A 26,581-nucleotide genomic window follows, 5' to 3' on the forward strand; every position below is an offset into this window, starting at 1 on the left:
CCAGTCAGGGTCTGATCTGATCCACTTGCAATCCTGCTATAATGCACTTGGAAAAGCAGCAGAAAATGTCCCAAGTTTGGGCCGAATCACTCACATAAGTGACACTGAAGAAACTTTGCTCCTGGCTCTAAGTTCCACTCTTTTCTAATTAGTTAGACTTGCGAACAGAAAACTACCTAAAAACTTCAGTCCAGTTCTGGCCACTGAAGCCATTTGGAAGAAAACCAGTGGATGAGAAATTCTTTCTCAGTACCTCTTTCTCTATATATACCTCTTTCAAATAAAAAATAAATCTTAAAAAAAAAGAACAATGTCTAGACAGACAAAAACAAAAACATTCCATTACGTGTATATGGTGAAGCAAATATTTGTCCATGTATTCAATCTTTAGTCTTTTTCACCTTAAAACAAATAAACAAAGAAAAACAAATACCCCTTTCGATGGATGAGGCATGAAAATCACCACCATCATCAGAAGAAAACGCAACCGAAGGGTAACAGTAGGGCCTGGTAGGATGACCTAGTGATTAAAACCTTGTATTGCACCTGCTGGGATTGCATATGGGCACAGGTTCATGCCAAGGCTGCTCCACTTCCCGTCCAGCTCCCTGCTGGTGGCCTGGGACGGCAGTAGAGAATAACCCAAAGCGTTGGGACCCTGCACCAGCATGGGAGACCTGGAAGAAATATCTGGCCCTTGGCTTTGGCTCAGGTTGGCCAATGCGGTCACTTGAGAAACGAATCAGTGGGTGAAAGATCTTTCTGTCTCTCGTTCTATCTGTAGATCTCCCTTTCAAATAAAAATAAAATAGATCCTTAAAATAAATAAATAAAAAGATAACAGTGGTGATAACTATGATTTCGTGCATAATTTTTTTTAGTATATGTTTTCCTATAAAATTACAATATGGGTAAAAAATTCTCTCATCATTACATTCCCGTACTTTCTGCTGTGCCTAAAGATAGATCCGATTATAAAAGGAATGACCGGTACAACACTAAGTGTATGAAAAAATTACATACATAAATGGAAGCTATTCTATTCTACAAAGTGTATGTTTCAACTTCAATGTGAACGCTATCATTTGAAGAGGATAATACTAAAATGTTGTGTATGTTTTATTTAACTTATTTTCAGATGTTGAAATTAATTCCTCAAAGGGAAGTTTTACTTCAGCCTCCTGTGAAACGGAGTTAGCCAATTGCTCTGACACTGATACACAGCACCTACAAAATGTTACTATTTAATTAAAGGAGTTAGTAGAGTGGAACAATAGAACACTATCTAAGCAATTGCATAGTGACCAAGTGACAGCAAATGGTTTATCCAGATTCTAAAAGGCAGCACACCTATAAAACTAGCAATAATTCATATTTTTGTCATTTAGTCAAAGCTGGTCAATGAAAATGTTTGCAAAAAAACTTTTTTCAATGTGAAAAAAATTCCTCAATAAATATATTAATATTGATCAGGAATGATATCCAAATATATATCTGTACTAATGGGAGAATGAATGAATACCCATGTTTTGACGGGTCAATATCTACACACATGTGTATATGTTAGAAATTTCAAAAGTTAATAGAAATTGAAAAAGTATTTTGGTGTAAAGAAATTTTGAAATTGTATGCACAAGAAGTCTTCCAAAAATTCATACAAAACTAACAGAGATTTATGTAAGATAAAGCTTTGGTTTCATTTCACACAGCACTTTAAGGAATCTTCATGTATGCGCAATAAAAATTTACTTCAGCATCAGAGAAAATTTGGATGCCAAATATGCCACCCCTCAAGTTCAAAAACTTTTTCCCCTCAGTTACAGGGAAGTTATGTTTGCAAAGTGAACAAGCTAACATTAAAAAAAAAAAAAAAAAAAGATGGAAGGGGAAAGCACTTCTTGGGAGAATTCTGGGAAATGGTGTGTCCTGGGAGAAGCAGTGGGTCAACAAGATCAAAAAACTGTTATTGAAACTCAACTCACTGTGTAACATAAATATTTTTTTTTTCAGTTTGAAGATCTGTGAACTCACACTATTTTCTGCCTGTGATATCGCTGTCAGAATTACTGATATACGAACAATCACTACAGCAACAAAACTGCAAGTTTTACATGTTGGATATTGCATCCCATGCATTATAATGGCATTTTATTCACTCTGATGTGGAAACATGGCTGCAATAATGTTATCAATAGCTGGAAATAAAACAACAGTAACACTGTTTTCGATTTGTTCCATAAATGAAAAGGAATTTTACTTGGTCAGAGTCTTACATAGGGTACATAAAGATAAAGGTGGATTTAAAATTGAAGGGGTTGCTTTTCTTATTGATCCATATAAATAAACTGTACAATACTTGTGAATCTATACCTAACTTCCTTATTGATATCTACACAAACGAATGGTGTAAAAATATAAATTTTGCTTATTCACAGCTTTAGAAAAGCTTCCTCAAATATGATAAAACACATTGTAACAAAACATAGATGGGAAATTATGAATGAATCACAAGCTAATAAACATAGGGCATTCTTACAGCTATTTAATCCCTCACTTCAGCTTTGTTAGAGTTCAAACTGTTCAGAACATCAAACAACATTCAGTTTACTGTAAATGTAACAATAAACCTACTTGTAAAACTAGGAAGTTCCAGCTGTATTGGTTACCTCAAGTCTAGATTCATAAGAAAAGCATAAAAATATAAGGACTGGGGAAAGTGTGGAAATGTGTTAGCAAATTACAATGTATGCCCATGTACCAACGTTTTAATTACTACTATTAAGATAAAAGGGCTAAATTTAGTCAAAAAAGAAATAACACCGAAAAGATAAAACCACTATGGCAACATCTTTATAAGGAGAGCATATGCTCTGAATACGTTTATTCTGTAAGAAAAATCAGTAGAAAATCTTCCCAATAGAATAGAAGCAAATTTTAAAATCACATAATCCTAAATTCCAAGACTTTAATTTGAAAAATAAACAAAATTTCTCACATTTTACTATTATTATTATTATTATTATTAGAAAGTCAGATATACAGGAGGAGAAGAGACAGAAAGGGAAGATCTTCTGTGTGATGATTCACTCCCCTAGTAACCATATCAGCTGGTGCTGAGCTGATCCGATACCAGGAGCCCAGAGATTTTTGCAGGTCTCCCACACAGGTGCAGGGTCCCCAGGCTTTGGGCCGTGCTCGACTGCTTTCCCAGTCCACAAGAAGGGAGCTGGATGGGAAGTCGGGCCGCTGTGATTACAACCAACACTCATATGGGATCCCAGCACGTGTAAGGCAAGGACCTTAGCAGCTAGCCCACTGCACTGCACACAGGATCTGATTTTTTTAAATTTGAAAGGCAGATTTTTACCATGCTGACCTTTCTAACATTAAATTCTACCAAATTAAAATGTAAGCTTGCTAAATTTCTCTCCAGTCTCTACACTCATTGTATTGATTCCTTCCACTATGATTCACAATAAATACATTTTCATTACACTTTATGAAACATTCCAGGTCAAGTGTAATAACTCAGAAACTCAATGAAATAATGCAAAACTACTCCTCCACTTGGGGTCTCAAGTTTCGCAGAGGAAACATCAAAGATTTTATTTACTCAAATGTAATCAAGTAAATAATTATTTACCTGCTATTTCTATTAGACGTTGAGAAAAGAGTTTGCACTGCTTGAAAAGCATATAGTGAAAAACTTTTTTATGAAAAAGAATTTATGCTAGCATAGTAAAACCGATTTCAAAGGACCTTAGCCATATGCATATTTCCTATACACAGTTTATGAAAACATTAACTCAACAGCAGTCTTAATTTTAATTCATTTCAGTTCAAACAGATAAACCTAAATCTTCAGTGCCTGTCTAAATCTTGATGGTAAAGAGAATGGACCATCAGTTTATGCAGACCTGATGATTTCATGGTTTAACAACGTTTTTAATCCACTGATTTGAATATACGATAAAATTAGCAATTGTAGAATATCTCTTCAACTTGATGAATAAACAAAAAATAATTATGCTGCCTATTCAGTAAACAGCTTGGATTAATTCAGAAGACAAAAAGCTTTTAAAGAGAAGTGATCGGCAAATATAATCATGACCTCCAAAAAATAAAATATCCATGACGGAAACTATATTGCAATCAGGGTCCCTGAAGAATGGAGCAGAGGAGATTTTTTAAAAAAAGTCCTTAAGTCTCTGAACTAAGAGGTATTATGGGTAACTGTAGACTATATCAGCATCATGATGCACAAAATGGTGATGTCATAAAAACAGCCAGAACTATGGTACACCCAATAGTGAGAACTTCTGGATAACTCTGTTTATCAGCCAGTTCTATTGCAATTTTTTTATCAACCGAAAATACACAGACTTAATAGTCAATGTGCCATCAAAAAGTAAATAATCACACCTAGGTATATAATCAGATAGAAAACTGCTTTAAATTTGAAACTTCCTAAGAGCTGCACACAAATAATTATCAGTCTACCTGAACAAAGAGTAAGCTACTGACACTACAAAGATATCTAACCATGTAAGTAGATATTTGCCCAAGGACATTTTATGCCAGGGTTAACAGTTTGGCCAGGAAAGACCTTCTATTCCCCATGAACACTCCCACACTTTCAATCTACTTATTGAAAATAGAATTTATCACATTCGATTATATCATCTAAAACATGAAGTCCTGAAAAGCAAACCCAGTTCTGTTACACATCAGTACAAAGCAATTAGTTACACCAAGGGTTTCTACAAATATATGATACATTTATACATCTAAGGAATAGGGCTCACTTTCACAGTTACTGATTTTTCAGAGTCACAAAAATTTCTGCTCTACGTTCATAAGTACCACATGAAATAAGGGCAAAAATTTGATACAAACAGACTACTCAAGTATTATTTTTCTGTCATCATCAAACTCTCATTCTTTTCTAAAGTTAGGTCAATTAAAAATTTGATACAGGGAAATATAGTAAGAATATGTTAATACTTGTACTTTCATGAAAAAATCAGAAATCAGCTATTCAAGTGTTAGTTTAATAAAGAATAATGAAATCTAAATTTGTGATTATTAAAAAGAGGAAAGAATGACTGGATATTTTCCATGCATTTTTGAGAAACGGTACCTTAATGTATATTGATAACTGCTAGAGTAACTTATTGTAAGTGAACGGCAACATTAAACACTTCAAAGCAATAGGTATATACTTACTTTGAAATATGTATTCCTATGAATTTGTTCAGGCTCACTTTTCTCTCCCCCTCTCCTCTCCTATCTTCACTCCTCTCATCCACATTCCTCTCTATCCTCTCTGCGACTTCTTTTCAAATAAGTCTTTAAAAAGTTACTTTATTTAAGTACTTGCATGTCAACAATGTTATACAGATAAACAAATTTACTCATTGAAAATTCACATTTTCCTGTTTATAAAACTGTGTGCAAATATATGATGAAAAAGAGGCCAGCAATTAAGACTACAAACCATGAATAAGTTCCAATTGCAGGAGGAAACGTAAGGTGGGGGGAGAAGAAAAACAAAACATATGCTGGCTAATTAGTTTATGTGATTATTACAGAATTATAGATAAAACAAATAAAACTAAATGTCACAAAACAGCACAATCACAGGTATGATCTGAAAACATGGCCAAAAATTGTTTAATGACCTTCCGATTGAGAGGTGGGGACCAGGATTCTATCCTTGAAGGTGAGAACTCACTTGCCTACCCCAACAAAGAGAGCACTGGAAGCGTGTTAGCTACCTAATGCAGAGCAATGAAGCTTTTTCTTTAAACTACAACCTGGCATCCTTGACCTCAGAGCCCCAAGCCAACATGTGAAATTCCCAGTGGTGCAGTGGAATTAATCCCAAACCAATGTCAGACATACGCAGGAAGTCCCAAGCGGATCTGAGTTTCCACAAACTTTTCTGTATAAAACTTCTACCCACAGGAACCTAATGTTATGAGATAAAGATAAACCATTCCTCTTATTTGTTTTTTTTTTTTTTGTCCAAATTTCGAGCCAACACCAGAGTGAACATACTAAGATGATAATTGTTTTTTGCAAGTTGTGTACATATATGTCTGTGCGAATAAAGCAGAAATTGGAAAGAGGATCTCCGGTGCTCATGCATAGTCTCAAAAATTCTCAATATTGATAAACAAACACATACCTCCTGCTACTGAACTGAGGAGCAGTGCTATGCAAGGACAGATTACAACTACAAGGTTTCTCATCAGAGCGGGATGCATCAGAAGTAAGTGTCAAGTGACTGAAAGGAAACATGATTTCTAAAGAAGTTGTAACAATCCTAGAATCTGGTCAGGATCATTACACTTTTAGCGGCAACATCCCGTATCTTTAATAGTCATATTTTAAAATCTTTGCTTCAGGAATTACTTTTCTATACATTTGGATTTTTTAATAACCTAGTGTTTCCAACAAAGAAAAAAACAAGTAGGCAGTCAATTTTGGGTTACCAGATATGGCTAGCCCAACAGAGCCATATAAATTGAATAACTTTACAGATTTGCATTCAATAGAGTTTTAAAAAATCTGTTAACAATATTTTCCTTTAAATAATTGAAACAATATAGGTAATAGAACTACCACAGCCAATAGGACATGGTATATTTTTTCTAAATGTGTGCTATTGTAACTTACAAAAGGCATGCAATTTGTTAAATTTACATTTCTAGAAAGAAGAATAAATCACTAGATCATGATCATCGCCCTGATGTTTCATGAAGTCACTTCAATAATTGTACCTAATGCAGCAAGAGTACCTTCGTCATCAACAGATACAGAAATAGAAAAAATTTCAAGCAAAAATCTCAAGAATGAAAACAAAGTTCTAGTAACCTTTCCTGTTTATGGGCATATCCCATTCTAAACAAATCACATTTCCAAGTAATTTAAGTTTGCATATACTGGTTAGAGACTAAACCAGAAACAGTTTTTAAGAAAACAGAATAATCAAGAAAAGATTTATCAGCTTCTTGGACCTCACACACACACACACACACACACACACACACACACAAAAAGCTATAGCGTAAAAATGAATTTTAGAATAAGGTAAAAATATAGATTATAAACAGAAGACTATATGCTTATAAATATTCTTTCATACTAGGACAAAGTTGACTGTAAATACGGTAGAGGTTTAGAGCAGCTGTTATATAGCACTGTTTGGGATATCTGAAGTCCATACGAGAGTATGGTTCCAGTCACAGCTACTTTGCCTCCAAGTATCTAACCATCTTCTCCTTGGAAGCAGTAGATAATGGAGGAAGTACTTAGATTGTTGCCAAATGATTAAACAGTGATAACCACTCTCAACTGTTAGTCAAGTCAATAAACTCCTTCAAGATTATACAAAAGTTAAGATATATAAAAAAATAGTATGTTATTTAGAATGAATGAAAGAGAAGGAAAGGGGAATGAACAAAGTCTGAGAATATGTGAAACAAACCCTAAATAAAAAGAAAAAAAAATCATTTTAGTACTTCAGAAACAGCTTCTTAGGACCAAGGAAACATATAGCTTCAGTAGGAGAGCTCACTTTCCTAACAGAGCAGAAAGATGTGTGGTGCTGACGGAAGTGTTCATAGAAGCATTCTCACAGTATGTTCCATTCTTCCTACATAATTCCATTGGCAATAGCAGAGCATTAACTTTTCAATATAAAAAACAGGGTGCTTGTATTAACTGCTTCGACCTGTTGTAGCTTGAGAGCATACTTTTAAAAAGAATAAATTAGAATATTAGGACAGAACAGAAAAAAATGTAAATATAGAATTTTTTTTAAATTACTGCCATAGTGAGAGTGGATTCATATAACATAGGCTCTATGATGAAAGGTCAGTGATAAATTACCAAATACATTTTTATGAGATAAATTCAATTATAATTGCTGTTACTATTGCAGCCAGAATTTAGACATAGAATCCAATTATCCATTTCATTTTCATTTAAACCTCATGGGCTAGATCATTTATCATGTTTCATGATAATGATCAGAAGACACATGGAAAGTGATTTCTGGAGGTAACAAATTACCTACCATATTAGCATAGCTTACAAGTTCCTGTCAACAACTACTATGCATAAATATGAGGTAATTAAATTTACAATGTGCGGGAGTGTTTGCTATGCTGCTCGCTTCCTTCACAGCTGCCAGAAATTTGGATTGCTAAATGCAGCAGACCTGTTTGGTTGCAAATCAGGAATCATTACATCCCAGAACTCCATCAGGTAGATGGCATGCTGCAGCTCAAGATGCTGAGATAGATCTTTCATCATCTGGTATTATTACTTCTTGCCACCAAACCATCCATCATTACTGCTGAGACAGCTTGGAATGATGGTCCTGGACCCTCACATTACTGCTCCCTGAACTCTGTCTCATTCATCTTTTGCATCGTTCCTGATTCACAGCTAAGGACCCTCTCTCAGCTGCAGAAACCAAGTGTGAACCAGTAAATGCCTTTAACCCACAGTGCCTCTCTAATCGTAATTGATTTCTTTTTACTGCAAAACTAGTGTTGAGAAAACTACCCATGGCTGCTGACATTGAGCAATGATTTCTAAAACACCTGCTGTGTAAGACTGCAAAAGCTGTAAGGAAATGCACTGTTTAGTCTTACAAGTAAAACTTCAGAATTAGTATTTCTATGTGAATGCTACACTATAGAAACCAAAAATTCAAGGCTAGACAGAGAGGACACAGATGCTCTGTGTAAACAAGCACACATACAGAGACTCTCAGCAGAGAACATATTTAAGTGTAACATGTGAATCTGAAACTGTTAATCAAAGTTAAACATGTTCAATACTAATATTCAAGACTTTTAAGTACTGAATTTAAACGGAAATTGCAAAAGGTGTTTATCTTTGACAACAGTTGAACTAAACAGAGGGACTTCAAGTTAGATGGAAGCATGTAAATGAAACTGCCATTTAAAGTAAGTCCTTCACATACCAGATTTCTTTTTCCTCCTTACTGATGGCTAAGAGAACGATGCCAGTAACACAGTGGTTAGTGTGCCATAAACTATCCAAGACCAAAGGTTTTAATTCAGCTCTGTTTGAATGCTGTTATAAAAGTTTAATAAATCAAAATGATCAGAATGTTCCCAGTGGCAGATTGGGATTCAGGATCCAATTCAAACTCTCTTTAATATATGGCTTTTCTGACATCTTGCATTTCTACCATGCTTGTTGAATTCCAAACACCCTGCTTTTCATCATTACCATGCATCAACCAGTCTGCCCATGGTAACTACTTTTTAGCAATCCTGCACAATACACAAAAATGTCAAACCTACTGGGAGTTTAATATAGGAAAATTATGGCAGAGGGTGTCTATATCTCCCTTTTACTATTTTCTGACATTCTTTGAGGTGTAATACATGCTATTGGCCAGAATTTCTAGAAAGGGTCATTCCCCATTGCCTTACAACCTTCCATCCCTTTAAGAAATTTCTGGGAGAAAAAGAGGTCTATGAGCATTGTCAGCAAAAGCAATCAAATTCTGAAGGGCAGAGAAGGTGGAGAAGTTTTTAAAGTGGCTAGTCCATTTCTATGAGATAAAAATTTTACAAAAAGCAGGGAAATGTCAAACACTTGACAGCATGCCCAGAGCTGGTGCTGTGGCTCAACAGCTAACCCTCCACCTGTGGCACCAGTATTCCACAGAGGCGCTGGTTCCTGTTTAGGCTACTTCATTTCTGATGCATTATCTGCTTAGGACCTGGGAAAGCAGAAATAATGACCCAAGTCCTTGGGATGCTGCAACTATGCTGGAGACCCAGGAAAGGCTCCAGGCTCTTGGTGTCATATCAGCTTAGCTGTGGCCCTGTTGCCATCTCATGATGAGCCAGAACAGTAGACTTTATCTCCTCTCTGTAAACCTGTCTACCCAATAAAGATGAATAAATCTGTATATTTTTAAAATGTATGCCTAAAATCTAGCCACAAGTCTACACAAGCAATAGGGGGAAATATTGATACTTATTATATACCCTCCATGTCTTTTATTGGCAGATGTTAACTACACAGATAAAAATGTCATCATATTTGATTATGCCAGGATTCTTTTTAAAGTTTCCACTTAACTGAATACATTTTCTTTTATTCTGACCTTAACAACATGAATAGTTGTAATAATACTGCTAATGTCTATAACGAACAATTAAGCAGCAAATAGTTTATGCTGAATGCAAAGCTAAACACAAACCAAAGAGAGAGAGACATATAGAGTAATATCTCAGCTGCTCTTTCAACACACAAAGGTCTACAACACCAGAAGCCGTAGCCGAACCAGAAGTCCAGGAATCCATCAGTTTCCATTATGGCCAGCCAGACCCAGAACTCCATCGAAGCCCCTCAACTGGCCAGCAAGAACCCCATATAGTTGGGTCATCTTCTGCTGCCAGTTACATTAGTAAGGAACAGGAGCTAAAATGGATCTGTGCTCTTATAGGATGCTGGGTGTCCCAAGAGGCAGTGGCTCAACACTTCTTGCCCCTTGCTTGTTACATTAAACACTCAAAAAAAGCTGCTACTTGATTTTGCAATGAAGCTGCTGCAATGGGGCCCAGAGAGAACAAAAAAGCTAAATTCAAACTGACTCTGCTCTCTTTGGATGAACAATGAAGCCAATATAAACTACAAAGAACCGTTGGTCAAAGCAGTATATATAGAAGTCCTGAGATAAAAGTGGGTCCAAATTACATACATCACCCTGATCAGAAACTCTGAGAGAACTGAAAGATTTGAGAAGGATATATACATTGCTATAAGAATTCTTAAACCAAACTCTTATCAATATCTCCAGCAAGCACTATTTGGCATGCAAACGATTCTGCTTCATCCTTGATAAGCAAATTCATAAGAACAAGGTTCTAACAAAACCCAGCTTTCCAAAAATTCATTCTGAAGAACAGAGACTTCACTGTTACGTATTAAATTGACCAATAGATATGAACCATCTAAGGGAATTCAATATTCTTTGCAAAACAATTCCCATTACATGCTTACACTTCACAGAAACTAGGAAAAATAAAATGAAAACAATTACTTTAGCAAAAACAAGTGCTATACATTTTCATATTGGTAGGCTGGGAATAATAAAACTCAGGCAGAGGAGAAAATCGGGAAACCCTTTGAAATGATTGTGGATAGCATGGGTCAGTAAAATTACCAAACACATGTCCACATCAACACTACAATGAAGAGCCATCATCTCTCTACCACTTTTAAATAAACATAAGTTTTATCACTGTTTTTCTTCTTCCAAACCTTGAAAAAGCACTCGTAAATTGGTTATATGAAAAACTTGTGTAAGTACTCTGTGATGGGTTGAACGACAGCATAATGTCTGAGACAGGAACATCTAGTATGCTTTTGCTTATTTAGAATGTAACTCGGTACCAGGCATCTTAAACACTAATTCACCTAAATTCCAAAAAAGGACTATGAATGACAGGAGACTCCAAATGCTTCTCCTGTCATATTAAGGAGACTAAATAATAATAATACTATTAATAATAATTTTAATATGCAACAATTTGGAATCTCCTTCAAATTTGTGACACTCACTAGCCACCAACTGTGCACTTGGCCTACTAAAGAGATACTTGTTGAAAATTAGTATGAGAGTTATCAATACGCACTTTCATTGTAGGTCTGAATTTATAAAACAGGGATGTTTAAGTCTCTTTCTCAACCTCCAAATTATTGTCTAGTTGAACACTTATATATCTTCATATCACCTTAAATAGAGATAATCTTTATAGTAAATCACTAGTTTGACAACTTGCTTTGAAAACAAAATATAACACTGTAAGTAATTCAGCAAGTAACTCTTGAAGGTCTGCAGCTGACACCTGCTCTGCCTTTACCACAAATGAGCAAAAGTTCTAGTGAGCTGTTCCATGCGCCTTGCAATTTTCCAATGACCTCGCTCTGATAGAAAAATACTAAAATGAAATAGAAATGATTTTAAATTGCTATGTAATATATATAAAGATACTATGTAGAATAGTGGCTAAATAAAGATTCGTTTTCAAATGAAAACTATTCCATGTTAAAGTCATTATTGCTAATTCATTTGAGAAAAAAAAATCGAGAAGGAGCAGGAGGCAGTATAGGGTGAAGACACATTAAAATGGATGGACAAGGATGAGAGAATGAGAAGCAGAAAGGACACAATCTGGAAACTAGGGGTGGGCAGGTCAACAACAGAACCACACCTAGAGACAAGCGGAGCAGGGAAAGCAGCAGAGATAGAAGAGTGGTACTGCAGCAAGCAGACGCCGCAGCGGCAGTCAGAACTCCACTGATCACATTAGATCCATGGCTCCATCTCCAACACTATCATATTCCAAACTCGTCTCCTCTCCAAGATTGCTAAACATCCTCTGGAAATATTTCCTCAATTATTTCCTACCAAAATAGAATAAACAACTACTCTGAATAACATACTTTAAGCTCGAGTCCTACACACAAAGGTCTCTATTTGACACTTCCATTATTTCTACAATATCTGGCCACAGCATTTTTAAGAATTTTTGATGGCTGTTCTCTCTTAATCTGCATCTGGATAAGATTGGGGGAAAAAAAAAAAACAGTTTCCATCCTAGGTTAATGAAGTAAGGTTCATAAATTGTATGTTATCTTGAGTAATAACCTCAAATAATCTAGACCTTTGATTTATAGATTAGCCAAGACTAAGCCCTATCTCCTTGCTTCCAGTCACTGAAGTCAGGAAATACTGGTATTTCTAAACTATCTAGTAATGTCTTACACTGGGTTGTACTGACACCAACCCCAACTTCTTAGGATTTTAAATACCTGACCTTGGAGCAAGGTTGAGAAACTGCTCTGAACAAGGACAATGAATGGGCAGATCCACTCAAATGTTCAGCAAGTTGCTTAATTTTCACTGGAAATAAAGAACAAAGTAACAGACTACTGATATTCACAGATTTTGTAATGGCCAAATGTTGCTTTAGCTAATTTTATTTTATAACCACCAATTTGAATCCAGCCACTTATTGGAATGGTTGAATTTGAGGATAAGAGAAAAATGCAGTAAAAGGGAGGGGGGGCAGCATGGTAGGCTATCGGATAAATCCTTGCATTGCACACCCAGGGTCCCAAATGAATGCTGGTTCATATACCCACTGCCCCATTTCCCATCCAGCTCCCTGCCTGTAGACTGGGAAAGCCTAAACTTAGGATGACCTAAAGCCTTTGGACCCTGCACCCACGTGGGAGAGTGAGAAGAAACTGCTGGCTGCTAGCTTCAGATCGGCTCAGGTGTTCCTCTTGTGGCCACTTGTGGAGTGAGCCAGTGGATGAAACATCTTTCTGTATCTGCTCTCAGTAAATCTCACTTTCCAACAAAAATCAATAAATCCTAAACAACAAAAAAAAAAAAGAAGGAAAGAAAAGAAGTGAAATGAAGTGAAGAAAAAAGGAAAAAGAAAAGGAGGAGAGGATGAGAAGAAAGGGGAGCAGGAAGGGTCAAACTTTCCATTTGTTGATTCAGTCCCCAAAAGACTGCAACAGCCAGGGTTTGTGCTCATATGGGATACTGTGCTGCAGCTAATGGATATAGCACAACAATACAGGTCCATATAACATTATCTAAAAACCAACCAAAACACTGGGCCCAGAGAGGTAGCCTAGTGGCTAAAATCCCTGTCTTGTGCGCCCAGATCCCATATGGGCAGCGCTTCCAATCCCACTGATCCGGCTCCCATCCAGCTCCCTTCTTGTGGTCTGGGAAAGCCATGGAGTATGGCCCAAACCTTAGGACCCCCACACGCATGCGGAAAACCTGGAGGAAGCTCTAGGCTCCTGGCTTCAGGCTGGTTCAGCTTCGGCCATTGCAGTCACTAGGGGAGTGAGTCAACACTCAGAAGATCTTCCTCTCTGTATATCTGACTTTCCAATGAAAATTAATCTTTAAAAAAAACACTGACTGCATTTTAGACGTAAAATATAGATAACTACATCTTAGATTTTAAAAGTAGAGTGTTGCTGCTGTCACAGGTAAACTTGATAGCTATAAAACAACTTTGTAAGGCAAACTGTGTATTAGTTGAGGCAATGGAAAAAATTTTATAAGTTTGTTGTAGGTCAGCTGATCAGTGATGTAAGTGGACCTTTTATTTGGACAGATGAGGAGAGCAATCACTAATCGGATAGAGAACGAACAATAAAAATGTATAAAAGAAATCAGACTATGCAGTTAGTGCTTTTCTGTTTGAAGCTTGTAAATAACAGATTTTTTGAAACTTGTTTTCTGTGTACCCATTGGGAAAAAAATCTGGTCTTCATCTCATCTCTATAAAAACTTCTTTGTCAATAAAGATCGGCTTTCACAGGTTACAGACTTGATCATTACTCAGAATGATGTGGAAGCAATGCAGCCTTGACAAAGTCAGTTCTGTTTCAGCATAAACTGCTCTTCTTCCCCTGACTGTGAACACACAGATCAATACTCTTCTGTACAAGAATTTCTCAGTGAAATTTTCATTTATAACAAACAGCAACATAAAAAAAAAAAAGCCTGAAGCAGATCCTGTCACTTTTAGTTTAGAAGAAAATGCACTAATAAACTCTTACCCATGGGTCATCTTTGACAACAGGCAATCGTATGCCAGTTCTTATTAAAGACCATTCATATCACTGCCCCCAAAATTTCCTTTAAAATTACCATCTTTTGTATCCATGTAACAGGATGTCAGCTTTGAAAGTGCCAATGAGAGATAGGACCTGTCATGGTAGTTAATTCTCAGCACAGTTCAAACACTAGGACAGCTGACATCCAAGGGTATGTTTCTGGTTAACAATATTTATTTGGTGGTTATCTAGAGAAACAAGAAAATGTATTCCTTTAAATTGATTTTGAAATAAAACAGCTAGCAAAGGAAAACCTATACAAATTAAAGACTGCACAAACTAAAACATTGGGATGGGAGCAGCATTTAACTGAGCAGGTAAAATACGATATCTTACTAGTGTCTGGCTTGTGTCCTGGCGTTGGTTTGAGTCCTGCTTCCTGCTAACCTAGACACTAGAAGCAGTAATTGGCTTCGTCCTTTAAGACCCAAACAGCGTTCATGGTTCCCAGACATTATGAAGATTTGGAGAATAAACCAGGAGAGTTCTCCCTCTCTTTCTGCCTGGCACTCACTCTCTCTTTGCCTTAGAGATTTTCAATTTTTAAAAAATTTTACCTTTATTGGAAAATGACATTTATAAAGAGAGAGATCGTCAATCTGCTTTATCACTCCCCAAGTAGGTGTAACAGCCAGAGCCAAGCCGCCCTGAAACCAAGAGCCGGGAGCTTCCTTTGGGTTTCCCCCTAGGCTGCAGGGTCCCAACGCTTTGGGCTGTCCACTACTCCTTTCCCAGGCCACAAGCAGGGAGCTGGAAAGGAAGTGGAGCAGCTGGGATATGAAGTGGTGCCCATATGGGATGCTGACTCGTGCAAAGCAATGATTTACCCACTGAGCCACCAAGCCACGCCCAGATTTTGAAAACTTATAAAAATAATGTATGATTGTTGTCTGGCAAATTGGTAAAGGATGGCCCAAAGCCGTGGGACCCAGTATCCATGTGGGTCACAGGGAAGAGGCGTCAGGCTTTGGATTTTCTCAGTAATGTCCACTGCAGCCACTTGAAGAGTAAGCCAGCAGACAGAATGTTCTCTCTGTCTCTCCTCCTTTCTGTAAATCTGACTTTCCAATAAAAATTAATAAATATTTTTAAAATAATAAAAATAACATATGATTATACATACAAAATGGACAAAACTATAAAAATATATTTTGACAATATTAGCAACCTTGGGCTAACACATTCAAATCACCATCATATTCTAAATCAACCCTTCTCTCACAGAAATCACCTGGGCAGCTCTTTCTCAAATGCAAGATCTCATCTTGAAAGGACTCATTCTTATGTACCCTGATGCTTCTGACAAACGTCAATACAGTTTGTCTGTTTGTTTCATTAGGATTTCACAAATTTTTCCTTAAAATGTGTTCCAGGAGCTGGTACAGGGCACATCAGGCTAATCACCCACCCTTTAATGCCAGCATCCCACAAGGGTGCTAGTTTGTGTCTTAGCTGCGAGATCCACTTCTGATCCAGCTCTCTGCTTATGGCCTGGCAAAGCAATGGAGGATGGCCTAAGGCCTTGAGACCCTGCATCCACACGAGAGACTCAGAGAAAGCTTCTGGCTCCCAGCTGGGTTCAGCTCAGCTGTGATCACTGTGACCATTTGGGGAGTGAACAACGGATGGAAGACCTCTCTCTCTCCTCTTCTGTATTTGCAAAAGTCTGTCTTTCAAATGAAACTAAATATATCTTTTTAAAACGTTCCAAAATTTAACATTATTTTCACTTATGACAATTAATTACAATTTATATGCTTTAAAAGCAGTTTTTTAAATAGTCCTAAGTTCTAATTTTAACTGTACCTTTACAAAACTATTGCAGTATCTGTAACACAATATTGTTCAGTAAACTTCAAATGACTGTAAAGTGTTTTTGCATTTATGCATACTTTCCAAAGGTTAATATATGTAGTTATTACTACATCATAAATCCTCCATTCCTCTAGTAATGCAAGAATACTAAAAATATTTTAACAGTATTAATTATCTTAAATTCAAACATGCACCAGGATTCATAAACATGCATTGCCACATTTTCTTATGAATAAAATTTATAGGTTTAGACAATAATAAAACCTTTGACCTGGATGTTACCTCCCCCTAAGGCTTTAAAAACCAAAAGTAGTATCCACAACATTGTCTTAAACAGAAAGAGCTAGATATTATATGGAAACTAGATGGTGGAAGCATGGAATAAGACATTTTAATAGGATTAGCCCCCCTAGAGCCTTATAATTACCAGTTTGGTAAAAAAAACACTTGCTGTAAACTTGATAGATCAGCTTTATAGTATGGTTATAATTGGACTTTAAGAAATTATCAAAACTTCAAACGATGTGGTCTTTATGGTAACTTACAGTGAAGACCACTGTGGTTTGAAAATCAATCAAATGTGGGGTGATACTCTGTCGGCTCTACCTTCAGACCAGAGATGGTCTCCCCAAGAAACCGTTGAACTTATCTGGACAATAAGATGCTAGACTCTGCTTTGTAGATGCTTGCAATGAAAGAATCTCAACTGAATTTGAACTGTGTTAATGCAACAAGGTGGAGGAATCCACCACAGGGGGAGGGTCAGGGGGAGAGGGGGGAATCCTAGTGCCTATAAAACTGTGTCACATAATGCAATGTAATCCATAAAAAAAAATGAAAATCAATCAAATGACCTATAGTTTCTTTTGTTCTAGTAAAGCCATGCAATTTTATGCAATGCAAACAATTCACTTTACCTCTCACAATAAGTTGAGCAAAATTGGATACACCCGAACCTCGTTCTGACTGAGTTACACAGCGATACAAATCCTGGTCAGTTTTTGTCACTTCTTGCAATCTGAAGGAAGCGGCAAATCTTCTGTGATTGATGTTCTTAGTCTGGGCTACCGGTATATCTTCTCCATTTCGTCTCTGCAAACAGAAACCAATCTTTAAAAACAGATTCTTAACCTCACCATAAATCTAGGGCATCTTAGCAAGCAATATCTGTGATGAATTACTCTTGTGAAATAAGAAACCAAATATGTATGTACAGCCACAAATTTTTAAAAATGTAATTTAATCGGGAATAAGATTTGATATGGTATGTTATCCTTGAAAGTAGAGCAAACACTTAGTTTTCCACAAAATTACTACTACATCCAAGTAAATTATCAGGAAAGTTAAAGATTCCAGGGCAAATGACTCACTGCCCTGTGACAAGCACAAACTTCAATAATGTCTTCTGTACATGGCATATGCTGAATGTAACACGTTCATACCCACCTGTGTACCAAGCACCAATGCCGAATTTGTACTATTATCAGTATTGGTATGACTGGCAACCAATTTCTACATTTTAGAAGGAGTAACCTAAAAAGTCTACAAATCACAACCATACCTGTCCACACTGAAATTATTAGCCAGCATATTGATACTATCAGAATATTTTGCAAAGGATCAATATATATTGGCTATGAAGGAATGATTAAAAAATGCAACTATAATAAAATTTTTAACCTTCATATGTTAAAAAAAATCATAAAGTGACAAAAACAACCCACAAACTGTGACAGGATATTTGTCAAAGAAACAAACATCAAATGATAAACAGCCAGAATATGAAAAGATCTATAGTTTAATAAGAATGAAGATAACCCAATTAAAATGGACAGGCAAAAAAAAGAAAAAAATTGTATGTCAAACAACCATGAAAGCAAATTGTCAACTTAAATTTTACAACTTCAGTGTGTCAAAGACAAATACATAGTGAAAGAAAAGCAAAACTATGAGAACTGGTATAAGTGACCTGATATTCTCCCACATTATTTGTGATACTATCTCATAAAACTAAACAGAAACAAAATGATAAAATTACTGATATAAAGTCTAAAAGATGACAATGCTTTTAGAAGATGATGTTACTATTGCTAAAGTTGAGGATCAATCCTCAGAGCAAACCAATTCCTTTTCCAAATTTCTGCATTAGAACCACTCTTATATCCAGGAGTTAGGAGCAAGCTGAATTTAGAATCTTAACATGAGCCCAGATTTCTGAGTAGTGAATTCTAATTCATATTTTATTCATTCAGTAACTACAGAAACCATAAACTAAGCAAATTCAGCTGAAGAGCACACTGAGAAAATGTGAATCAGTTCCACAATGAAAAGGGCACAGTGCTGGCCTGTGGATGGTTCCCTTTCACTTGCCTGGTACTCACTAACCCGTAGCCTTCTGTTGACCACTATTACAAGCAAATAAAAATCAGCTCTAAAAATCAGCTACTCAAAAGAATATCCTTTAATAAAATTTCAAACATGAATTCAAAATGTCACAAAATAAGTCAGAGTTTAGCCACCTAGCATTATATTTTCAGGGAGGGCAGGGTCATTCTATTACCTTAAAAATTGCATGTACATATGTGTATGCAAATCACATAAAACACATCTACATAGTCTTGATCACAATCTTACCACTTTTCATTCTTACACTACTTTGTTCATTCTTTTCTGCTCATCCACCTATTCCATGATTTTTACACCAACAACTCTCGTTCATTCTCCTAACTAATGAAAAGAAAAAGCCGCATACCTTCAATAGCAGCTCACAGTATGATGCACATACCTACAAAATCAACCCCTCAGAGCATGCCCCACATCCGGGACTTGGGTGGGTGGGAAACTGGGTGGGGCTTCTCCCTCTGTATCCACTTTTAGCTCAGATACATGAAGGAAGTGGTATGGAAACGATGGTCTTACCCACTTCCCTGTAGCCCTTGAACCTTTTTTACCCCAATTAAATATGTAAAGATGGTCAAAAAATAAAAACATAAATTTAAAAAAATAATAATAAAAGAAAAAAATCAACCCAAGTATTCATGAAAATTTCAGCCTATGTTTTTACAATTAATCTGTCACTTCCTGATAATGTCTCTGACTGGAAGGAAGCATCACCACTCCCCTTTGTACACGATGTGGTTTTGTCTTCAACCTACCTCCAGCAGTACTGACGGCCTTTGTCACTATTCCACTGATATTTAAACTTCTCCATTTGTTCTACAAGACTAGCTAATACCTCCTACCTGCTCTATATACCTTTTAAAATCCCTTCTCTTGGCTCCAGCAAGATAGCGTAATGGTTAACGTCCTCACCTTGAACACGCTGGGATCCCATAAGGGTGCCAGTTCTAATGAACATGCTGGGATCCCATATGGGCGCCAGTTCTAATCCCACCAGCTCCACTTCCCATCCAGCTCCCTGCTTTTGGCCTGGGAAAGCAGTTGAGGAGGCCCAAATTGGGACCCTGCAACTGCGTGGGAGCCCTGGAAAGAAGTTCTTGCTCCCGGCTTTGCCTTTGCAGCCACTTGGGGAGTGAATCATGGGACGGAAATTCTTCTTCTCTGTCTCTCCTCCTCTGTGTATATCTGCCTTTCCAATAAAGAAACAAATAAACAAATCTTTAAAAAACAAAAGAAAAAATCCCTTCTCTTATAAAGAGATCATGAATTCTGTTATTATTTGTATTTGAACGTATGATTGCATTTGTTCATCTTCACTATGCTGTTCTCACAATACAACACATTCAAGGGAGAACAGGTTTTCTTGCAACATAGCATATGCTCATTCTAGGAGATCTACTAGTAGCATTCCTGTTCCTACGGTGCATACTATACACCTATTCTGCTACCCAATCATCTCTCACACTCTGAAATTCCCATCAAGTACAAATATTATTCCAAGTTGCTGGGATTATGAGTAAACCAAATTATCCTCATATCCTAGTCCTAACACCTTCAAAGACCTCAAGTTCACACTCAAAAAAAGTGAAGTACTACAGTGTCTTTTACTGCATGGAAAAATTCAAATCCCTGTGCTGTGATAGTATCTCCTGGAATTGTAGCTGCCCACATGATTCTTTCCCCAAAGCATTCAATCATCTGCATGGTCAGTAAGTTCCCACTTTCTGATCCTTTATTTTATAACCTGTTATTTCGCAGAGATTCATCAGTCTAATATAATTCTGGATTATCCTAAATTTCTGTTATATCTGCATTGCCAATTTCTTTCAACCAATTTTAAAATTACTAACTTTTTTCAAATCAGTCATTTATTTGCCATGAAAAATCTATGTTAACCAAAAAGAGATATTCTGTATGATTTTCATAATGATTCCATCATTTGTGCCTGGCATTCACATCCCATCAATTAAACAGACAATTTAATTTCAACTATTGTTCCATGTGCCATAAATAACACCATAAAGGGCCGAGATTGGGGTGCGCAGAAGGACTAATGTTTAAGATATCCCATGGAATTTCTGTATCTTCGGGTGGAGAGGCTAAATTGAGAAACGGTTCCTTCACTTCCAATTTTGCTTCTTGCTGACATGTAGTTTGGTAGAAAAGAGATTATAGATCAAACACTTAATTTACTCATGTGGGAGACCTGAGTTGAGTTTTGGGCTCCCAGGTTTGGTCTGCTCCAACACTGGCTATTCCCAATTCTCCTTCCATTTCTCCATTTTTCTCTCCTTCCAAGCCACTACAGCCATCAGGACAGCAAATCAGCAAATGGGAGATTATTCATTCTCTCTCTCTCTCTCTCTCTCTCTCTCTCTCTCTCTCTCTCTTTCTCACAAACACACACACACCTTCCTCCCTCCCTCCCTTTCCCCTTCTTTGACTCTACCTTTCCAATAGGCTGTATATAGTCTACCAATAGTAACACAGAAACTCGAAACCGAATTTAATGACACATTATCCAGGAGCATTTTCTCCACACTAAATCAAAGATCCTTATTATATTTTTTATCAAACGTCTAAATCAGTGTATTCAGTATGTGCTTTTGAGCCTCAAAGAACTGTTTCAATGAAGCAATCTATTTTATTGCACTAAATGTAATTGTCTTTGCTCATAATCTAGCATGACTACACATTACACTTAAAGGACAGAGTCTACGTCACAGACATTATAGAAGACAAAACCCCACATACTAGCTAGGTATTTACTGGGTACTTTCAATTCATCACAGTAGGCAGGCCATAAACAAGGATATTGGAAATAGTGGTACATTTCTTTATGTATCAGTGTATACATAAATTATCTGCTTAAATAATTTTGTATGCAATTATTTCAGTATAAAAATTATCAAAGTTATTACATAAAATTACATAATTTTTAAAGTTCCAGGAACACAGACTTAAAACATCAGGTTTATCCTACTGAAAAAAAAAGTTTAAACCTATGCATAGTTTTTATATCATACATATTTTCCATGAATTATCTGAAGATTGTTCATATGCACAAATTTTAAATTGAATATTAAAATTATAGGATCCAAGTATGGAAATTAAGCCATTTGGCTTTTACTACTCACTTTTCCCTTCCAGATACATCTCATGCCTTTTTAATTTGAATTTGTCACTTAGCAAGAGAAAACTGAGCAAAGCATCGCAAATCCTGAGTGTCATTACTCTTCTACTAAATTTGAAGAACTTCATAACACAAGATGCATCCAGTGTTTACAGGACCGGTTCAATTTCTGTCATAAAGCAGGATAGCTGTAAATGAGGTTGATTTTTCATTGTCTGTTCCAAGCATTCTATTAATCAAATACATTAATGGTGACATATTTTGAAATGGGTGTGTGTGCTTATTCTGGCAAAGATAGATGACAGAAATAGGCCATTTCTAGCAACGTTTCATCATTTCTAAAAAGACACACATGAAAGTGGCTTTCGTTTTCTTTTTCTCCACGTCATGCCTAAAATTGGAACAGCCTACTTGTCACCATGTTAGGGAACGATCGAAGGGAAAGGCTGATGTACGAAGGAGAGCACACAGGAAGAAAGAAAGAGATTCATGATCAAGTCTTTAAGACTGTGTCATTGACTCTCGGAAACCCTTTTCTGAACAACTCCTGTTGAGTGAAATAATATTTCCTGTTTTCTGCTACATTCGGTTTCCAAGTATCCCTAAGACGAAAGACTGAAACAGTTAAAATATGACACAGTTTATTCGGCTTCTCCTTTCGAACCTTGAGGGATAAAACTAATCCGATTTAGTTTCAAATTAAATAATGTAGCACTTAGAACACTTGCAGAGATCATTTCACTCTATTGACTTAAAGAAAAGATTGAATTATATTTATTGTTTAATTTATTTTTCACTGTCTTTTCTGGGCACACAGTTACGTGTAACTCCATCATCTTCATACAATTATAAGACCAGGGAAGAAACAATTTTCTTATGTTTAATATTTAATTCCCTGTTGTAAACATCAAGAAGACTGCCTATGGATGGTCAATACACATCTTTTTTCCTTTCTTTAAATTAACCCCAAGTGAATCTGTATGAAAACAGCTAAGTTCAAATGAATGATATAGCAATCGACTGAATTAATCCCAAGAACCTAAGGTTGCTTATAAGGATTTGCTTGTTATCATAAATTTGTTTGAATTTCTATTCGCATTATGAGATAATGATCATTGCCAACATCATCACCAATATTACCATAGGAACAATACATTAATGAATCTCAACAGCATTAGAGGCATCATAGGAATGTAAAAGTCTTAGAAATGTTCAATTTCTAAAACTAAGGAAAAACTGTGGCTCTGAGACAATACTCATTCATGTCAACCAGAAATTATTTATTTGTATAAATGACACACCTTAGGAGAAAATAGTGTTCTTCTATTTAAAATTATACTAATATGACAATATATAGACTATCTGTTAATGGAAGCAGGGTAAACGATATCTCACATTAAGAAAATTAGGTATGAAATACTACAATTCTCATTAGAAGCAGTATAAAATAGTGCTGTGAATAGCAAATTTCTGGAAATGAGATCATTAACTGTAACAACAACAACAAAAACAGAGTCAGCTACCAAATAAGAAAAGAGTTTGATTGCAGGAAACATAGGCATCTGTGTAATACAGCAAGGACAAGGTGAGCAGTAACGGAAGTCTGCCAGGAAGAGGCATAGTGGACAGAAACCAAGCCCGAGAGAAATGACACTCAGGATTCCAGTACAGAAGTGACCATTTATGAAATTTATGTCTCATCACTTCTCAAATCTCTATGCTTTTATCTTCTTCCCTGGGGATTGGAAAAAAAAAAAAACCAACCTGCATCTGGTTATTTAAATACTGTGAGAATATTAGGTAAGTGTAAAAGCATTCACTGTCAATCCAGATAACAGTAATATTCTGAAACAAGGACAAAAACAGTATCTAACCAGAAAATCTATGTTGTAAATCTGATGGTCTTCTGATATCTCAGTCCAGCTAAATTACACTCCATAGTTGTTCAAACACAAAACCAAGTGTCCCAGTGAAATTATGTTGAAGATAAGGCTTGTAGCCGGTAAAACGTGAATGAACCTCTCACAGACAATGTAGTTGAACTTGGAGTGTGTCTGCTGCAAGGCCTCAGGGGCAGAGATGAGGCTTCCTTGAAGAAGGAAATAGCAGCATCAACCTAATCCTGGCTCCTCCAATCTGATCTTCCTAAGCAATGCCCTAAAGATGTCAGATACACCTGGGTAAGCCCCACATTCATGTAAATGGATACCCTGAGATAGAGCTCCTAATTGTTAAGTGGACTTGGAACAATCATGAAAAAATCTGCTTTATCGATGAGCTTTCTAGTTGAGTTCTGTATATTCTGAACCTTAATCTTTTCCCCTGTAATCACATTAGACAGAAAGGCAGCAAAAACTTCCATTTCATGACAAAGAAGACACTGCACATCCATGACATGCAAGTACTAAAAGATACAAAATATAGTGCTGTTAGACATATTCCTTATCAAATGGAAACAGCAAAGTCTTGGGTACTGATATATTTCCTTCTGTAGAACATTTTAGTAATGCTTGGAAATGAAATGACTGTTTCAAACTGCAACAGAGAAAATGTGGAATGTAAGTCATGAAAGTTGACAAAAAATTGAGCTCCCTAATGTAAAATAAGAGAGATGTGGGTGGACAGTAAACTACTAGATTTGAAGGCTCTGGGGAAATTTGTGGCACTTGGACAGTTTTTCAGTATGTCTGAAGCTCCTGTATTAGAACATACGAAGAACAAGAAAGAATAAGGGGGTAAAGTTTGCAAAACAAACAAACAAACAAACAAAAAAACCAGCAAGGCTAAGAACTATGTGCAGAAATTCCAGAAAACAAGAAATCATGCTTTTAAACAGAACCCCAAACAACAGCAGAGGGAAAATTCTTAAGGCCAACTCTATTGATTTCACTCAGGCTTACACTGCAAGAAAATTAATTTCACATATAAATGAACAAGCATGAAGATCAGCAACTGGTGCTATAGTGTAGCCCTCAAACTACAGCTTTAGCATATCTTGTGAGCACCACACAAATCCCAACTGCTCCACTTTCAACGCCGCTCGCTGCTGATGTGACTGGGAAAGCAGTGAAGTGCTTGGGCCTTTCTACCCAAATGGTGCTCCTATTTCTTAGCTTTGGTGTGGCCCAGTTCGATTAGTTGTAGACAACTGAGAAGTGATTTAGCAGATGGAGGAGCTCTTTCTCTAACTATGACTTTCAACACATAAATAGATGCTTAAATTAGAATAATGAAGATCAAATCCCATTTAGACTTTTAAAATTAAACAGAATGAAGAACAGAGTTTGGTCTTCAGAGTCTATGAAGGTAAAATCAGAACACCTTGCTCTCTCCAAAGATGAAATTGTAATCTGACATCTCAGATCCACTAAAGCAGAGGCAGTCATTGTCAGCTCAGCTCAAAGCCCTCTTCGATATGACCACATCTCTGACTGCAGTTCCTGGGATGGAAGCAAAACTGTAAAGTAACATGTTGAAATAAAAGAAAAAAGTAATGACATAATGACAGCATGTGTATATGTATATGCAAAAGCTGCATGCTGACAAGAGTGAAGATAAAGATACTGAAAACTTCATTCAATAAAACAAATGAATAATTATAAAAATTTTCTAAACTTTACATTATGTCACCGACAACCAAGATATTTGTAAGGGAAAAAGATATGGTAACTGAAGATCTCTTAAACAAATTAAGGGCAAAGATTAGAAAAAGATTGATTTCAGAACTTGGGGAGAAAACAAAATATCTCACAACAGCTAGCATCAACAAAGCTCTACCAGAATATGAAGTTTATGTCAAAATGAATCACGAGCCACACTCAACAAGCAGTGTTCCACTGGTCAAGGATGGGACAATCTGAATACTTTCAATAGTATCAACTGCGATGATCGAAGCCGGTTACATTTTTAGGCCGATGAGATCATAATGACAATTTAAAAAATCAGTTTATGTGTGAGATTTTAGAGAATCAATTCATTCTATGGAAACCAGCATATAAAGCACAAATCAGAACGTTTATTCTCCCCTATCCTTATCTCCTAAGCAAATAAAAAAGAGATAAATAAAAAGTAATAGGATATCACAAAATGCAACTTTCTGAGAAGGAAACAGGTATTAAGTACCAGCTGTTGCTGCCAAGACCACAACAAGAAAGGCAAGGTCATTCTGTGGTCCTCATAATGACATGAAGTGTTACCAATACTACTGCTGAAAGATCAAATATCATTGGTTCTCGCTGCCTATTTTTAGGAATATAAGGAGACAAACCTGGTGAACTAAAGAAAGCATTATTATGCAGTCAGCAAAAAGCCAAATTTCACAAAGCCTAGTTTTCTCAACAAACTACAATGCAATAAGAGCATAAAACCAATATCAGAAACACATTAAAATTACAGTTACTGTTTCAACTAGATAAGATTAAAGTGTCATACAGTGAGACACATCTCTGAGTGAAGAAAACTTACAAGGGTTAAATGTCATAGCAGTGCGTAAATTCAGAGGAAGAAGAAAGTTCACTT

At 36.4% G+C, this 26,581-nt stretch overlaps 1 protein-coding gene across 8 annotated transcripts in view; it reads right to left on the reverse strand.

Moving 5' to 3' along the window:
* The window catches only part of PTPRK (protein tyrosine phosphatase receptor type K), a 521,455-nt gene that overhangs the window by 214,211 nt on the left and 280,663 nt on the right, over positions 1 to 26,581 (reverse strand). For all 8 annotated transcript variants that reach the window (XM_040965636.1, XM_040965637.1, XM_040965635.1 and 5 more), the window contains one exon: positions 17,448 to 17,622. In XM_040965636.1, the coding sequence (XP_040821570.1) occupies positions 17,448 to 17,622 (175 nt within the window). The remainder of the gene's footprint in view (positions 1 to 17,447; positions 17,623 to 26,581) is intronic.

Source organism: Ochotona curzoniae, unplaced genomic scaffold (genome assembly GCF_017591425.1).
Source record: "Ochotona curzoniae isolate NIBS_2020 unplaced genomic scaffold, NIBS_Ocur_1.0 scaffold_3890, whole genome shotgun sequence".
Classification (NCBI taxonomy): Eukaryota; Metazoa; Chordata; class Mammalia; order Lagomorpha; family Ochotonidae; genus Ochotona; species Ochotona curzoniae.